Consider the following 14,383-nt stretch of genomic DNA (forward strand, 5'->3'; position numbering starts at 1 on the left):
TTTCTTCGATCTCATAATTTTCTCAAGGAAAAACTTCAGTCACTCAAATGTAGTCACTTGTTAGGGAGACAGTAACACAGTGGTCCCCAATCTTTTTGACACCAGGGACTTAGGCACCAGTTTTGTAGAAGACAATTTTTCCACAGACATGGGGGAAGGGAGGATGGTTTCGGGACAATTAAAGTGCATTACGTCTATCGTGCACTTTATTTCTACTATTACTACATTGTACTATATAATGAAATAATTCTGTAACTCACCATAATATAGAATCAGTGGGAACCCTGGGCTTGTTTTCCTGCAACTAGATAGTCCATCTGGGGGCGATGGGAGATAGTGACAGATCATCAGCCATTAGATTCTCATAAGGAATGCACAACCTAGACCCCTTGCATTTGCAGTTCTTAATAGGGTTCACGTTCCTATGAGAATCTAATGCTGCTGCTCATCTGACAGGAGGTGGAGCCCAGGCAGTAATGTGAGCAATGGGGAGCAGCTGTAAATACAGATGAACCTTAGCTCCCTCACCCGATGCTCACCTCCTGTGGTGCGGCCCAGTTCCTAACAGCCCACGGACCAGTTCCAATCTGTGGCCGGGATTTGGAAACCCCTGTAGTAATGTATCACGGGACATAGGGGAGGTGGCACAGGAGAAAAGAGTAGGAAAGAACAACAAAGAATCTAAGTTGTGTCTGTGCCCCCAAAATTGTGTGTGGGGGGGTATATGTGTGTATGTGGGTTGGTGTGAATGAGGGTGTGTGTGTGAATGGGTGGGAGTGAGGGTGTGTGGATGGGTGGATGGATGGGTGTGAGTGTGTGTGTGCATGTGTATGTGGATGGGTGTGAGTGTGAGTGGATGGGTGGATGATGGGTGCGAGAGTGGGTGTGTGGGTGTATGTGTGGATGGGTGGATGGATGGGTGTGAGTTTGGGTGTGTGTATGGCTGTGGGGTGGGTGTGAGTGTATGGATGGGTGGATGGACGGGTATGAAAGTGGGTGTGTGTGGGTGTATGCATGGATGGACGGGTGTGAGTGTGGGTGTGTATGTGTGGCTGTGGGGTGGGTGTGAGTGTATGGATGGGTGGATGGATGGGTATGAAAGTGGGTGTGTGTGGGTATATGTGTGGATGGATGGGTGTGAGTGTGGGTGTGTATGTGTGGCTGTGGGGTGAGTGTGAGCCTATGGATGGGTGGATGGATGGGTATGAATGTAGGTGTGTGTGGGTGTATGCATGGATGGACGGGTGTGAGTGTGGGTGTGTATGTGTGGCTGTGGGGTGGGTGTGAGTGTATGGATGGGTGGAAGGATAGGTATGAATGTGGGTGTGTGGGGGTGTATGTGTGGATGGACAGGTGTGAGTGTGGGTGTGTGCGGCTGTGGGGTGGGTGTGTGGGTGTGAGTGGATGGATGAGTGGATGGATGGATGGGTATGAATGTGGGTGTGTGTGGGTATATGTGTGGATGGACGGGTGTGAGTGTGGGGGTGTGTGTGTGGCTGTGGGGTGGGTGTGAGTGTATGGATGGGTGGATGGATGGGTATGAATGTGGGTGTGTGGGGGTGTATGCATGGATGGACGGGTGTGAGTGTGGGTGTGTGTGTGCGGCTGTGGGGTGGGTGTGAGTGTATGGATGGGTGAGTAGGAGGCTGTCGGGATTTCCTGATGACTCCTCTGTGCACTTGAAGGGGCAGGTGCCCCCCAGGGTTTCAGAGCACCAACTCCACAGCCTCACAATGCCTGAAATTAAATCTTGCTTCTAACACAGGGCTCAAGTCACTTCACCTTGTTGTCCAGTCTCCTCATCTGTAAAATTGGGGCAATAAAAGCAGCTATACCTGTGGGCTGTTGAAGGATTAGGTGAATTTACACATGCAAAGAACTTAACATTTTCTGTGCCTGCCACACAGTCTGAACTCACGCTCATACACCTATCATCGCAAGTCAATTCAGAGCCAGCTAAAGAACACCGGGTTTGCCTCCTCCTATACGTGGGATGAGTAAATCCCATCTGAAAACGCTTCCCAGGAGAAGACCTTCAGCACTAAAACTCTGCACAGCCCCAAGCCTGTCCCAGAACCAAATATCTCACCAAGTGATTCCAGGACTGGAAATATTTCGTGGGTTAGCAGGTTGGAAAAAGTAATAATAAACTACTTGTAGAATCATACTTAATAGTTTAAATGCTCAAAACTAGATTTTAGAAAAAAAAAAAAAAACTACTTGTAGAATCAAAATGCTCAAAACTAGATTTGAGTTTCTCAAGTGAATCCAGCCACTGTCCTCTGCAAAGTCCTAGACTCTGCTTTAAATTTGTATCCTCTTTAAAGAGTCTGTCTGTATCGTCATCTAAAACTCTCCTCACCACACAATACAGAAATCCCAAGGCGAAAGGACAGATTAGCCACATGGGGGTGGAGAAAAATCTGGGCCAATGTCTGAAAAATGTTAAGACAATTTAAAGCCATTTAGAAATAGTATTTCTCCATTAAAGATCTGAACATCTTGTATGATTCAGGCCATCCCTGACACAAGAGTAAGGAACCAATCGTGACATGAGTATACATGGGCTTTCTGCAGGGACTCCCCCAGCCAAGGATAGAATGATTCTCGCTCTCACACCTGCCATCCCTAGAACCACCCTTAACGAAATGTGGTACAAATCATTTTCCTCACACCAGATGATCATTAATGAGTTTCAGCATCTACTTAAGTTAGAGAGATGCACTGCAAAGGTGTGCACATGAAAAGCCAATACACAGTAGGTGTTTAAACAGTTTTGAAAACATGCCACGAGAAATAACCCAGGAATCGACATCGGACGTGCGCAGATGATATACTACAAAAATACCCTGAAAGCTCAGGAAGTCCAAAATGTAAAAAATAACTTTACTCAGCAAACACAGGAAAGACTTTTTAAAAAGGTAAATCTGTACTTAAATAAAGTAGAATAATTAGGATGAACTTTCAGCCTACACCACTATGCCTTCTCAGACAATAACTTCCGCGGTTCCAGGGAGGAACGATGATTCAGCTCTACTTGTAGGAGAAGGTGTCTCACATCTGGTTGATGTGTCGAAAAATCTGAAAGAGGGACAAAGGAGCCGATTTGGAAACAGATACTAACATCTTTCAACACAGTAAGGCCTTCACTCATGTCAGGGTTTTCCGGGTTTTCTTCCATATAAAGATACGATGTTATAAACTTAATCTAATAAATTCAATGATATGGAGCAACCTGTAATCTGTCATTGACTAGTCTCATCAAAATGTGAAGACAAACTTTGTGACTTCTTCGGACCACGGTCAAGTGGCTGACTTAATGAGCCACATTTTTTTTACAGGAATTCACCATAGCTAATGTTTACGATTCAGAGGGTTAAACTGTCCTTAAGTAATTTGCTGGTATGTATAAACAATGCAACTCTTTTTTTTTAAAAAAAAAAAAAAAAAAGGTATCCTTTTAAATAAACGCTTTATTGTGTAAGTATTTAGAAAAAGATGCATTTGTGCGCTTATAACTTCATTAGTTAAATAACTAAAACCCAATCAAGGCTGGGTGTGGTGAATCACACTTATAATCTCAGCACTTTGGGAGGCCAAGGCAGGAGGATCACTTGATCCTAGTAGTTCAAGACAAGCCTGGACAACACAGTGAGACCCCATCTCCACAAAAAATTTAAAAGTCAGCAGGCACAGTGGGACACACCTGTAGTCCCAGCTCTTGTGGAGGCTGAGGCGGGAGGATCACTTGAGCCCAGGAGGTCAAGGCTGCAGTGAGCCATGATTGTACCACCGTACTCCAGCCTGGGCAACAGGTGAGATCCTGTCTCAAAACATACATACATACATACATACGTACATAAATTTGAATCGAAGGCTGTGTTTGAGTCAGAGGAGGGAGCTGTTCTGTTTTTCAGATTTCTGGAAGGGAGAGGCACTTCACCACCAATCCGCATGACCTCACTTCCTTCCACATCGTATGCTTTTCTGACAGATGTGCTCCACATCTTAGATGCTGTGTCATCGGCATCTACTACGTAGGCAGATCTGGATGTCCTGTCTCTCTCTCCAGCACTTGGGAGGGAATTCTTTTACCCAACCTCCCTTGCTGCAGCAGAAACATGCAACTAACTTCTCGTCAAGGGGTTCCGAGCAAAAATGGCATTTGTCTCTTGTGAGCCAGAGCAGGTGATTGCCGGTCCGAGACCTCCAACCCTGCTCTTCCCACTCACAACAAACCCTGCAGGAAGGTGCGCAATGACTCCATGGAACAGTGATTTACAGACATTTCCTGCCCAGACCACTGAGATTTTCAAGTGATGTGTTGCTGCACTATAACCCAGTCCTCTCTGTCTAGTATTCGAAATAAGAATTTTGACCCAAATTTTAGAGCTGCTATATCCTTATTAATAGGACTTCAAATCCCAGGAACCAGGCAGTATGTGAGAGCTAGAAATGTCGCACCATTGTTTCCTGAATATTTTCAGGAAGATATTGATCAATTCATCAAAAACCCAGATGAATCTAGAAAACAAAATCCTACCAGAATCAAGGTCTCCATTTCCATTAGCTGAGCTGAGACACTTTTCCAAGGGTGAAGATGAAGGGTCTTGCATATTGGAAGCTGACAAAGTGCTCTCCATGCCTGATGAGCAAGTGTCTCTTCTCTTAATTCATCCTGCAGAAAAAATTACCTAAGAGTAATCAAAAAAAAAAAAAGATCAGAGCAGTTTAACCATATTAATTATATTAACTTATTTTTAAATTGTTTAAAAAAAACTTAACCTTATTCGTGTTGCTACCATTTCATTAAAACTTTCAAGATGCAACGTAACGTTGATCATAGAAAATACCAGAAATAAGTATTCTGGTACACTGAGGCTGGGCGCAGTGGCTCATGCCTGTAATCCCAGCACTTTGGGAGGCCAAGGTGGGCAGATCACTCGAGGTCAGGAGTTCAAGACCACCCTGGCCAACATGGTGAAACCTTGTCTCTACTGAAAATACAAAGATGAGTCAGAAGTGGTGGCAGGCGCCTGCAATTACGGCTACTCGGGAGGCTGAGGCAGGAGAATCGCTTGAACCTGGGAGGCAGAGGTTGCAGTGAGCTGAGATCACACCACTGTACTCCAGCCTGGGCGACAGAGCAAGGCTTCATCTCAAAAAAATTAATTAATTAATTTAAAAGACTAATGAGTACGTCTCTACACAAGGTCAACAAGGTCAACAATAAAGGTCTCACCAGGGCAAAACCATCAGTGTTCTAAAGGTCATTATCACCACGAAGACGGACACATCTTTCACCAACAGAAACTTGCATTTCAGTCTCGATCCACCATGGCAACAGTGGGTAAGACGCTCCCCCCGCCTTGAAGCTATGTAGCAGCAACCTCCACCCCCGCACACAACTTCAGCATCCCACACGCAGGTATTGCAACACGCAGTGCCCTGCCTCAGGAAGAAGTCCTCAGGTGTTACCCATGATCTGTTACCAAAACCAGTTAAAGCATCGATGTTTGTCAATAATGTGCTTTTTCACAAAGTAGAAATGGAGACAAGGCTTTCCCTATGATAGCACTGCTATTCCCCACTTGCCTTCTAATAAGATGGCTAGAAAAAGCAGCCACATTAGAGCTGGCTCCCGCAGAACCCTGCTCTCCAACTCCTTTAGGCCAGGGCCCAGGAGACACCGGGAGTATTCGTATCCAACGAGCAGCCATACCTGGCTCTGATGCTCAGACACTGCCCACACGGTGTTTCAAACCCCCATAGCCACATGGTGTTTCTCTCATTCATTCAACGTGCTCTTTCATTTCACACGTAGTTAGAAGTTTAAATAAGCCAACAGGCAGGCAGAGATGAAGAAATAAACGAATATAGCGCACCTATATCTACTACCAATGGGATATTTTGTGACTCACATACTGGTAAAATATCTTTTAAAAACCATTTGGAGGTTTTGTCAAAATTGAAGGTTCATGTCAGGTGCAGTGGGTAGCCTATCTGCACCTGTCATCTCAGCTACTTGAGAGGCTGAGGCGGGAGGATCATCTGAGCTCAGGAGTTCACGGTCAGCCTGGGCAATATACCGAGACCCCCATCTCTAATTAAACAAAAAACAGAAGGTTCATGAAAGAGCATGTTACTCATTTATGCAATGGTAGAGAAAAAGCTCGAAACTCATGCCAGGAACAAGTAGGAAGAGACAGGAAACGTACCATGTACACAGCACTGAAATGTAATTCAATGTGCATTCAATTATCCACCTGTTGTATTTAACGCACTATACCAGACTCTGTGGAGAGGACAGGAAGCTATTTCTCAATCACAGTACAAAGAAGGAAAATACCTATTTCAGAGTATAAACTATAAAACTATATGGAGTGGGTTGGCAAACAGCAATCTAGGCATTTTGCTACTACAAAGTTAAGTTCATGACTAAGCCAAGGGAAAAACAGTGCAACAGAGAAGCCCCCTGCAAATGAGAGATTATCACTCGTTCATTTTCTCAGCACAGGGCCTTATGTCTCCTGAGGCAAAAATGCGGGCACAAGGGTTGAGTCGCAGAAGTCAACATCAGTGATACAAGAAACTTAAACGAGGACTTTCCTGATTCAAAGTGTGAGAGCTATGGGTAAAATGCAGTGTACTAGGTCCTAAACAGTTTCTTCAGCTTGTTTTAAAATCACAGAAAGGCTGGGCGCGGTGACTCATGCCCGTTATCCCAGCACTTTGGGAGGCTGAGGCAGGCGGATCATCTAAGGTCGGGAGTTCAAGACCATCCTGACCAACATGGAGAAATCCCATCTCCACTAAAAATACAAAAGTTAGCCAGGTGTGGTGGCACATGGTTCCAATCCCAGCTACTTGGGAGGCTTAGGCAGGAGAATCACTTGAACTTGGGAGGTGGAGGCTGCGGTGAGCTGAGATTGTGTGTCATTGCACTCCAGCCTGGGCAACAAGAGCGAAACTCCATCTCAAAAAAAAAAAAAAAAAATCACAGAAAGGACAAGTAAGTACCATGCCTGAAGAGCCATGGACATGATGTGCTCACTGTGGCACCATGCGGGGCACCACAGGGTAACCCAATCTTAACCATGGCCCTCTAGATGCATAAATCTAAGGCAGGTAGTGTACGAAAATATGGTATATGCAGAAATGACCTGAACCAAAATACAAACTGGGTTTGCTTTGTTCATAATGAAAATGAAATTTTTTAGACAGTGAAATCCTTTTTCAATAGTTTTTAATAATGAAAATAAAGGTTTTTTTAATTTAAAAAATGCAGTTATCTTATATCCCCAGTGAATCACCTGCAATGTAATGAGTTTAGTTTCCGAAAGCTTAGCTGGAATCAACACTAAATGAAGGAATCTTTTAACAGCTGGAGGGGTTCTAAGATTTTTTGTTGTTGTTAATGGAGGACACTGGTAAACTGAGCAATTTACTATGGAGGCTGGCTACATTTTATCCTGTGGGTACCAGTCTGCTAAAAGAACTCAACCAAGGGTGGACAGAACTGCATTCTTCTACGAGCAATCCTTCCAGATTCCTGTGGTGACAGAGACACAAAAATCTGGACATGGGAACTACCTCTTTCACAACAATGAACCCACTGCATTGGCAGGCGCGGAACTAAACATCACCTAACACCGAACTGCCCTGCTCGCACCTCGTCTCAGAAGGTTCCAGAGATTTTCTCCCACGGGCTGCGCACAGCAAAGGAAAGGCTGTCTGCCAGGGGCACTCTAAAGTCTCCTGCGCTACACCTGGAGCTTCAGTGGGGAGCAGGACCCCCAGTTCACCTGGATTGCCCGGCATGCAGAGAACAAGCGCTGAGGCACTGTGTCAACAAACCAGTGGGTAGCAGGACCCCCAGTTCACCTGGATTGCCCGGCATGCAGAGAACAAGCGCTGAGGCACTGTCAACAAACCAGTGGGTAGCAGGACCCCCAGTTCACCTGGATTGCCCCGGCATGCAGACAGCAAGCACTGAGGCACTATCAACAAACCAGTGGGTAGCAGGACCCCCAGTTCACCTGGATTGCCCGGCATGCAGACAGCAAGCACTGAGGCACTATCAACAAACCAGTGGGTAGCAGGATCCCCAGTTCACCTGGACTGCCTGGCATGCAGACAGCAAGCACTGAGGCACTCTGTCAACAAACTACTTGTTGATAATCAAGTGTGTCCATCCAACCAAATATCCAAACGTCCACTGAGAATGTCCTGAGGGTAACTGGAATATTACAAAGGGTGAGATGCGCACCCTTTACCCCTCACCCCTGCCCCGTGTAAGGAAGTGTGGTTATGAGATTACGGCATCACTTGGTCACTGAGAAACGGACACAACATCACCAACTGCGGAAGCCACAGGTGGCACGGGCTTGGAGAGGGGAGGGCGGCGGCCCACTGTGGAAAGCTCGGCTCTCCCAGCTCTCCCTCCAGTGATCCCTCAGGGAAAATACCGGGAATTCGGAGGGGAGAAGGGTGTGCAACTGAAGGAAAAATGTAGGAACTGAAACACTTGGAGCAAACAAAGGTAAACCAAGGAAGAAAAAGGGAGGAGAAAATGCCAGAACGTACCCAGGAGAAAGGGGCCTTGAAGGCATATGACAAAGCTCCAAAAATGGCGATCATAACAAAACACAGAGCTCCACGACAAGAAGCTTAGAGCTATGGACACAGGAGTACAGCCACGGAGAGGGCACACAGAGAACACCCAAACGAGCCGAGACAGGGAGGAATTCCAGTACGAAAGCCCCTCTCCTTCCAAGCTCTCAGATTTCAAACTTTCACAGATAAGAGCAAAACCACAATCCAGGAAAAAAATAATCAAAAGCGAGCAGTGTTTCACCATCCACACTTCAGCCTGGCCATCTCGGGTCCTGGCCCACGCTCAGCGATGGCTTCCCTGTGCTGTGTGTGTGTGTGTGTGTATTTTGTGGGTGTATGCTTACTTTTGAGATGTTTAAAGAACACAATTAACTCCATCTTGTCCAGTAAGTGCAAAAGCAACAACAGCGTCCTAGTGAGAAGAGACAGAAGCTAATGATGGGGAAAAACTAAAATTCTGGGTATATGGGCCGGGCAAGCAATCCCAGCGCTTTGGGAGGCCAAGGTGAGCGGATTACTTGAGGCCAGGTGTTTGAGACCAGCCTGGCCAATGTGATGCAACCCGTCTCCACTAAAAATACAAAAATGAGCCTCTAAGGCATGGTGGCACATGCCTGTAATCCCAGCTCTTTGGGAGGCTGAGGCACAAGAATTGCTTGAACCCAGGAGGCAGAGGTTGCAGTGAGCTGAGATCACACCACTGCACTCTAGCCTAGGAGTTGGAGCAAAAAAAAAAAAAAAATTATTTGTATGTGTACCCACTGGTCATTGGTTAGGTCATTTGAACTTAAAATGAACAGACTTCTCAGCAGTCTTGGGAACCTAAACCTGTTGGTAAGAAGAGGAGCTTCTGTCCCTCCAAATAGAAGAAATGGAAGTGTTAGCATGGTAAGCACGCATTTACGATTATTTTATTCTACCAACACTTACAGTGATTACTAAGTACTTAATAAACATGCACTTATTTAATCCTCGTACGAACTCTAGGATGTAAGTTATATTACTGTTCCCGTCTTACAGATAAGCAACCTAAGGGATGAAGTAACTTGCTCAGCATCACACAGTTGCTAGTGGTGGAGCTGGGATTCGAACCCACACAGCTGGCTCCAGAACCTATGCCCTAACCAGTCAATCACAGTTCCCTTTCCCCCATTATCCACATTTCCCATAACGCAGCTATGACTTTTATATTTTTTCTTAAACCATCGATTTGTAATAACTGAGCATCTATTATGGGGAAGGGGCAATGAAAAGAAATAATACTAAACTAGGGAGTGGCGGGGACCCCACACAGGGTCAGCTGCCCCGTGAGCACCCAACACTCCTAGGCATGGATCATTTTATTCCAAATTAATTCCTCCTGAAAAGCTTCCCTCAAGAGCTTATAGTAAACTTCTCTTACCAAATTCTAACACAATTTTAAACTAATGCCAGACAGATAAGTGCTGATACCATGCAGTTTTCTCGTGTATGTATTAATGGAACATCTGATTTACTTATGCCAGACACCACCTTGGGCACTGGGGACAGACATATAAATACCAGTGGATGCCAGCAAGGACAAGTGGCTGCTAAAAGCAAATCTGTCCATCCAACCGCATACACAACCACCAACAAGCCCACCAAGAATGCACCTGGAATCCCACGAAGGACAAGATGCAAATATCAACAAGGATAGGAAAGCGAGCTTGGGTGGGCCGGGGGGTGCATCGAAGTGGAACAGAAAATTAGGAGAAGCTCAAGAGGAAATGCCCAGAGGGTAAGAGGAAACTGAAGGGGTCTGGGCATGGTGGCTCACACCTATAATCCCAGCACTTTGGGAGGCTGAAGTGGGCAGATCACTTGAGGCCAGGAGTTTGAGACCAGCCTGGCCAACGTGGCAAAACTCTGTCTCTACTGAAAACACACACACAAAAAAATTAGCTGGGTATGGTCGTGTGCACCTGTAATCCCAGCTACTCAGGAGGCTGAGGCAGAGGTTGCAGTGAGTTGAGATGGCTCCCACTGCACTCCAGCCTGGGCAACAGAGCAACTCTGTTTCAAAAAAAAAAAAAAAAAAAAGAGAGGGAATCGAAGGAGCAAAGAGAAGCACAGGCTTCAGAGACTCAGGAAGGTAGGAAAGTCATTAAACACGGAGGAACCAGCAGCAAACAGCGTGGCAGACCCTTGGAAAAAAGTCTAAGGTGACTCAAGGGACAGCGTGGGAGACAGGACTGTGGAGCAAGCGGTATCATGCCCATTCATCCCCAAGTATGTACTGACCCCCCATTCCACATCAGGCACTGTTCTAGGCACGGGAAGGCATCTGTAACAAAACAAAACAAAAAATTCCTGCCCAGGTAGAGATCTCATCCTAATCGGGAGAAAGAGCCAATGGAGTTTTTTAATTAGTAGATGATATAGCCTGTTAGATGGTGGTAAGTGCTATAGGGAAAAAGGAAGCAGAAAAAATCAGGCAAACAAAGGATGATAATTATTAATATTATTATTACATTTTTTTTTTGAGACAGAGTTTCACTGATGTTCCCCCAGGCTGGAGTGCAATGGTGCAATCTCGGCTCACTGCAACCTCCGCCTCCCAGGTTCAGGTGATTCTCCTGCCACAGCCTCCTGAGTAGCTGGGATTACAGGTGCATGTGACCATACCCAGCTGATTTTTCTTTCCTTTTTTTTTTTTTTTGTTTTGTTTTTATTTTAGTAGAGACAGAATTTCGTCATGTTGGCCAGGCTGGTCTCGAACTCCTGGCCTCAAGTGATCTGCCCGCCTTGGGCTCCTAAAACGCTGGGATTACAGGCATGAGCCACCGTGCCCGGCCAAAAGGATGATAATTATTTAGGTGACAGTCAGGCAAGACGCCAGGAAGTGATATTTGAACAAAGACTTGGGGTGAGAACAGAGAGGCTGGTTGAGCCCAGGTGAGAAGAGAACGTTTGCCACAGTAAGGGCCTGAGCCCTGCGTATCACTCTGCAGATGGAGTGGACGTGGCGGGGTGTTGTTCCAAGAGGTGAAATGATCAGGTTTGTTTCAGAAGAAGCACTCAGGGAGCCATGGGTGAGATAGATGAATGGGAGCACACTAAAAACATGGAAATGCAGGTGAGGGTCTGAACTAAGACAGTGGAGAAGAAATGAAGGAAACAGGTCCAAGAAGTATTTGAGAGACCCCATCAACAGAACGCCATAGAAATTAAGCTAACAAAATGCAATCTTTTCACAGCACGCAGTCACGCTTCCTAGAATAAATTACTTCACTTTCCACAGCAATTAATGGAACCTACACAGTGTCTGTGGAAACAGATAATTATTGGGGAAATCTATCAAATATGAGAATAATAACCTACTTCACAGAAATTTCTATTTACATTCAATTGGATTGGGGGGGTCTTGTTAGAAGGGCAAATCTTGGTGATAACAACTGTTCCACCCATAAGCTTTGCAAAATAGAAACAGGATATTTTTTAAAAGCCTTTTCCTAACTACAATACCCTAAGCCCCCAAAAAGGTTATTATTAAAAGAAAGCGTATTTCCTTTTGTTTCTTAAGCTATACGTAATTTCAAGAACAAGGTAAAAGTGTCTATTAATGAAAGTAACATTTTTTTCCAAAGACAATATAAAAAAGGTTCGGAAGACTGGGCTTATAAAAGGTAACTTCCTGTTTTAAACAACACACTCGGTGGTTTTGTGCAAAGTTAACTCTACTATAATTGGCTCCTTTTGTCTCTGTTGGACAACAGAATTCTAGTACTGGAACTTCTTGCAAGAGTTGTCTTGGACCAGTGAAAAGAACTGAGAGCTCGCAGAGTAAGGGCATAACAAGGCCATTATGTAGCTGTGTGACATAAGCAAATTACTTAACCTCTCTGTTCCTCGAATTTCTCATCAGTTCAATTAGAAGGCTTGATGAGATGGAATCACCCCTTTCAAATCTAAAATTGTATCAATCCAGGTGTTTTTAGGATTCACTGTACATTTTCTGCATTCAGATTATCTGCATTCAGATTATCCCCCTTACAGATTATCCGTTTATATTTGAAGCAAATTTAATACAATAAGCATTATCCCCTCTCAACCCTATCTTTCCTTCTCCTTTCATTTGAGGTATAGTCAAAGAACAGAGTAATGCTAGCACAGGCTAAGCAAAGCTTTGTTAGGAAGAACACGAGTGAGGAAGAACACACATTAGATATTACTCTTCACCTAGCCAAAAGTAACTGGGGGCTCATTATCTATGTTGCACGCATCTAGACCAGCACTGCCTGATCTATACCTGCTTGGTCCAGTACAGTAACCACTAGCCATATGTGGCTACGGTGCACTGGAAATGTATCTAGTACTGTTAAGGACCTGAATTTTAATTTTAATGACCTTGAACTGAACTAGGCACCTGTGGATAGAAGGTGGGCAGCCCAGCGAGACCACTGCACTGGTGAACCATATTTGAGAGCTTGGAACATGTCCTGAACAACCATCAATTCTTGGCTCTCTTAAAAGTTTTAATGTAATAATGTCAAGCTAGTTAAAACTCATGAATTTTTAAATCTAAGAAACTTCAAAAGGAGACTTAACAGTTTCCCCCGAATATTCCACAAATGATTCATGGCAAAATGCCTAACACAGCATAGGTTTTGATTAAATGAGCTGCATTTTTATATCAATGGAAAATGTCAAAGGAGAAACATCTTAGAAACTGTTGCGTGTGTCACACAAAGACTATTTGCTTTTTTTCATTCATTTATAAATTCAAGAAAATCATTCCACCTCAAAAATGTAGTCAAGTACCAAGTTTTTCTGTAAAGAAAAGTCCAAAAATATAACTATTAATAAATCGGTTACGTGTCAGTGGCTTATAGACACTTATTAAAAGGGGAAAAGTTTGCTCAAGTCTTATGACTCCTCATTATCCATTTGCCTCTAACTAGACACTACAGAATGGTAATCTGAGACTGTAAAATTTAAATGCATCAAATCAATCATTTTAAATAGAACTCAAGGCCAGGTGCGATGGCTCAGGCCTGTAATCCCAGCACTTTGGGAGGCTGAAGCGGAAGGATCAGTTGAGGTCAGGAATTCGAGACCAGCCTGACCAACATGGTGAAACCCGTCTCCACTAAAAATGCAAAAATTAGCAGGGCTTGGTGGTGTGTGTCTCTAATTCCAGCTACTCAGGAGGCTGAGGCAGGAGAATCACTTGTACCTGTGAGGCTGAGGTTGCAGTGAGCCAAGATTGCACCACCGCACTCCAGCCTGGGCAACAGAGTAAGACTCCGACTCAATAAATAAATAAATAAAACTGAAGAGTGACAATACAAAGACCAACAAGAAAGCCACTGAAAGAGTAGCACAGCGGCCGGGCGCGGTGGCTCACGCCTGTAATCCCAGCACTTTGGGAGGCCAAAGCAGGCAGATCACGAGGTCAGGAGTTCGAGACCAGCCTGACCAACATGGTGAAACCCTATCTCTACTAAAAATAGAAAAAGTAGCCAGGCATGGTGGCACGCGCGTATAACCCCAGCTACTCAGAAGGCTGAGGCAGGAGAATCGCTTGAACCTGGGAGGTGGAGGTTAACCAAGTAGAGTTAACCTGGGAGGTGGAGGTAAACCAAGATAGCGCTACTACACTCCAGCCTGGGCAACAGAGCGAGACTCCGTCTCAAAAAAAAAAAAAAAAAAAGAGTAGCAGAGTGAAAGCTCACATGACTCTGGAAGGCAATGGCAGTGCCACTCGGGGACTTCCCTTACGTCCACCCATGTGGCTGCAAAATTG

General features: G+C 44.9%; 1 protein-coding gene across 3 annotated transcripts in view; it reads right to left on the minus strand.

Moving 5' to 3' along the window:
• The window catches only part of SFMBT2 (Scm like with four mbt domains 2), a 255,402-nt gene that overhangs the window by 221,473 nt on the left and 19,546 nt on the right, over positions 1-14,383 (minus strand). For all 3 annotated transcript variants that reach the window (XM_025397759.1, XM_025397758.1, XM_025397757.1), the window contains exon 2: positions 4,544-4,694. In XM_025397759.1, coding sequence (XP_025253544.1) covers positions 4,544-4,643 — 100 coding nt within the window. In that variant the 5' untranslated portion in view covers positions 4,644-4,694. The remainder of the gene's footprint in view (positions 1-4,543; positions 4,695-14,383) is intronic.

Source organism: Theropithecus gelada, chromosome 9 (assembly GCF_003255815.1).
Source record: "Theropithecus gelada isolate Dixy chromosome 9, Tgel_1.0, whole genome shotgun sequence".
Classification (NCBI taxonomy): Eukaryota; Metazoa; Chordata; class Mammalia; order Primates; family Cercopithecidae; genus Theropithecus; species Theropithecus gelada.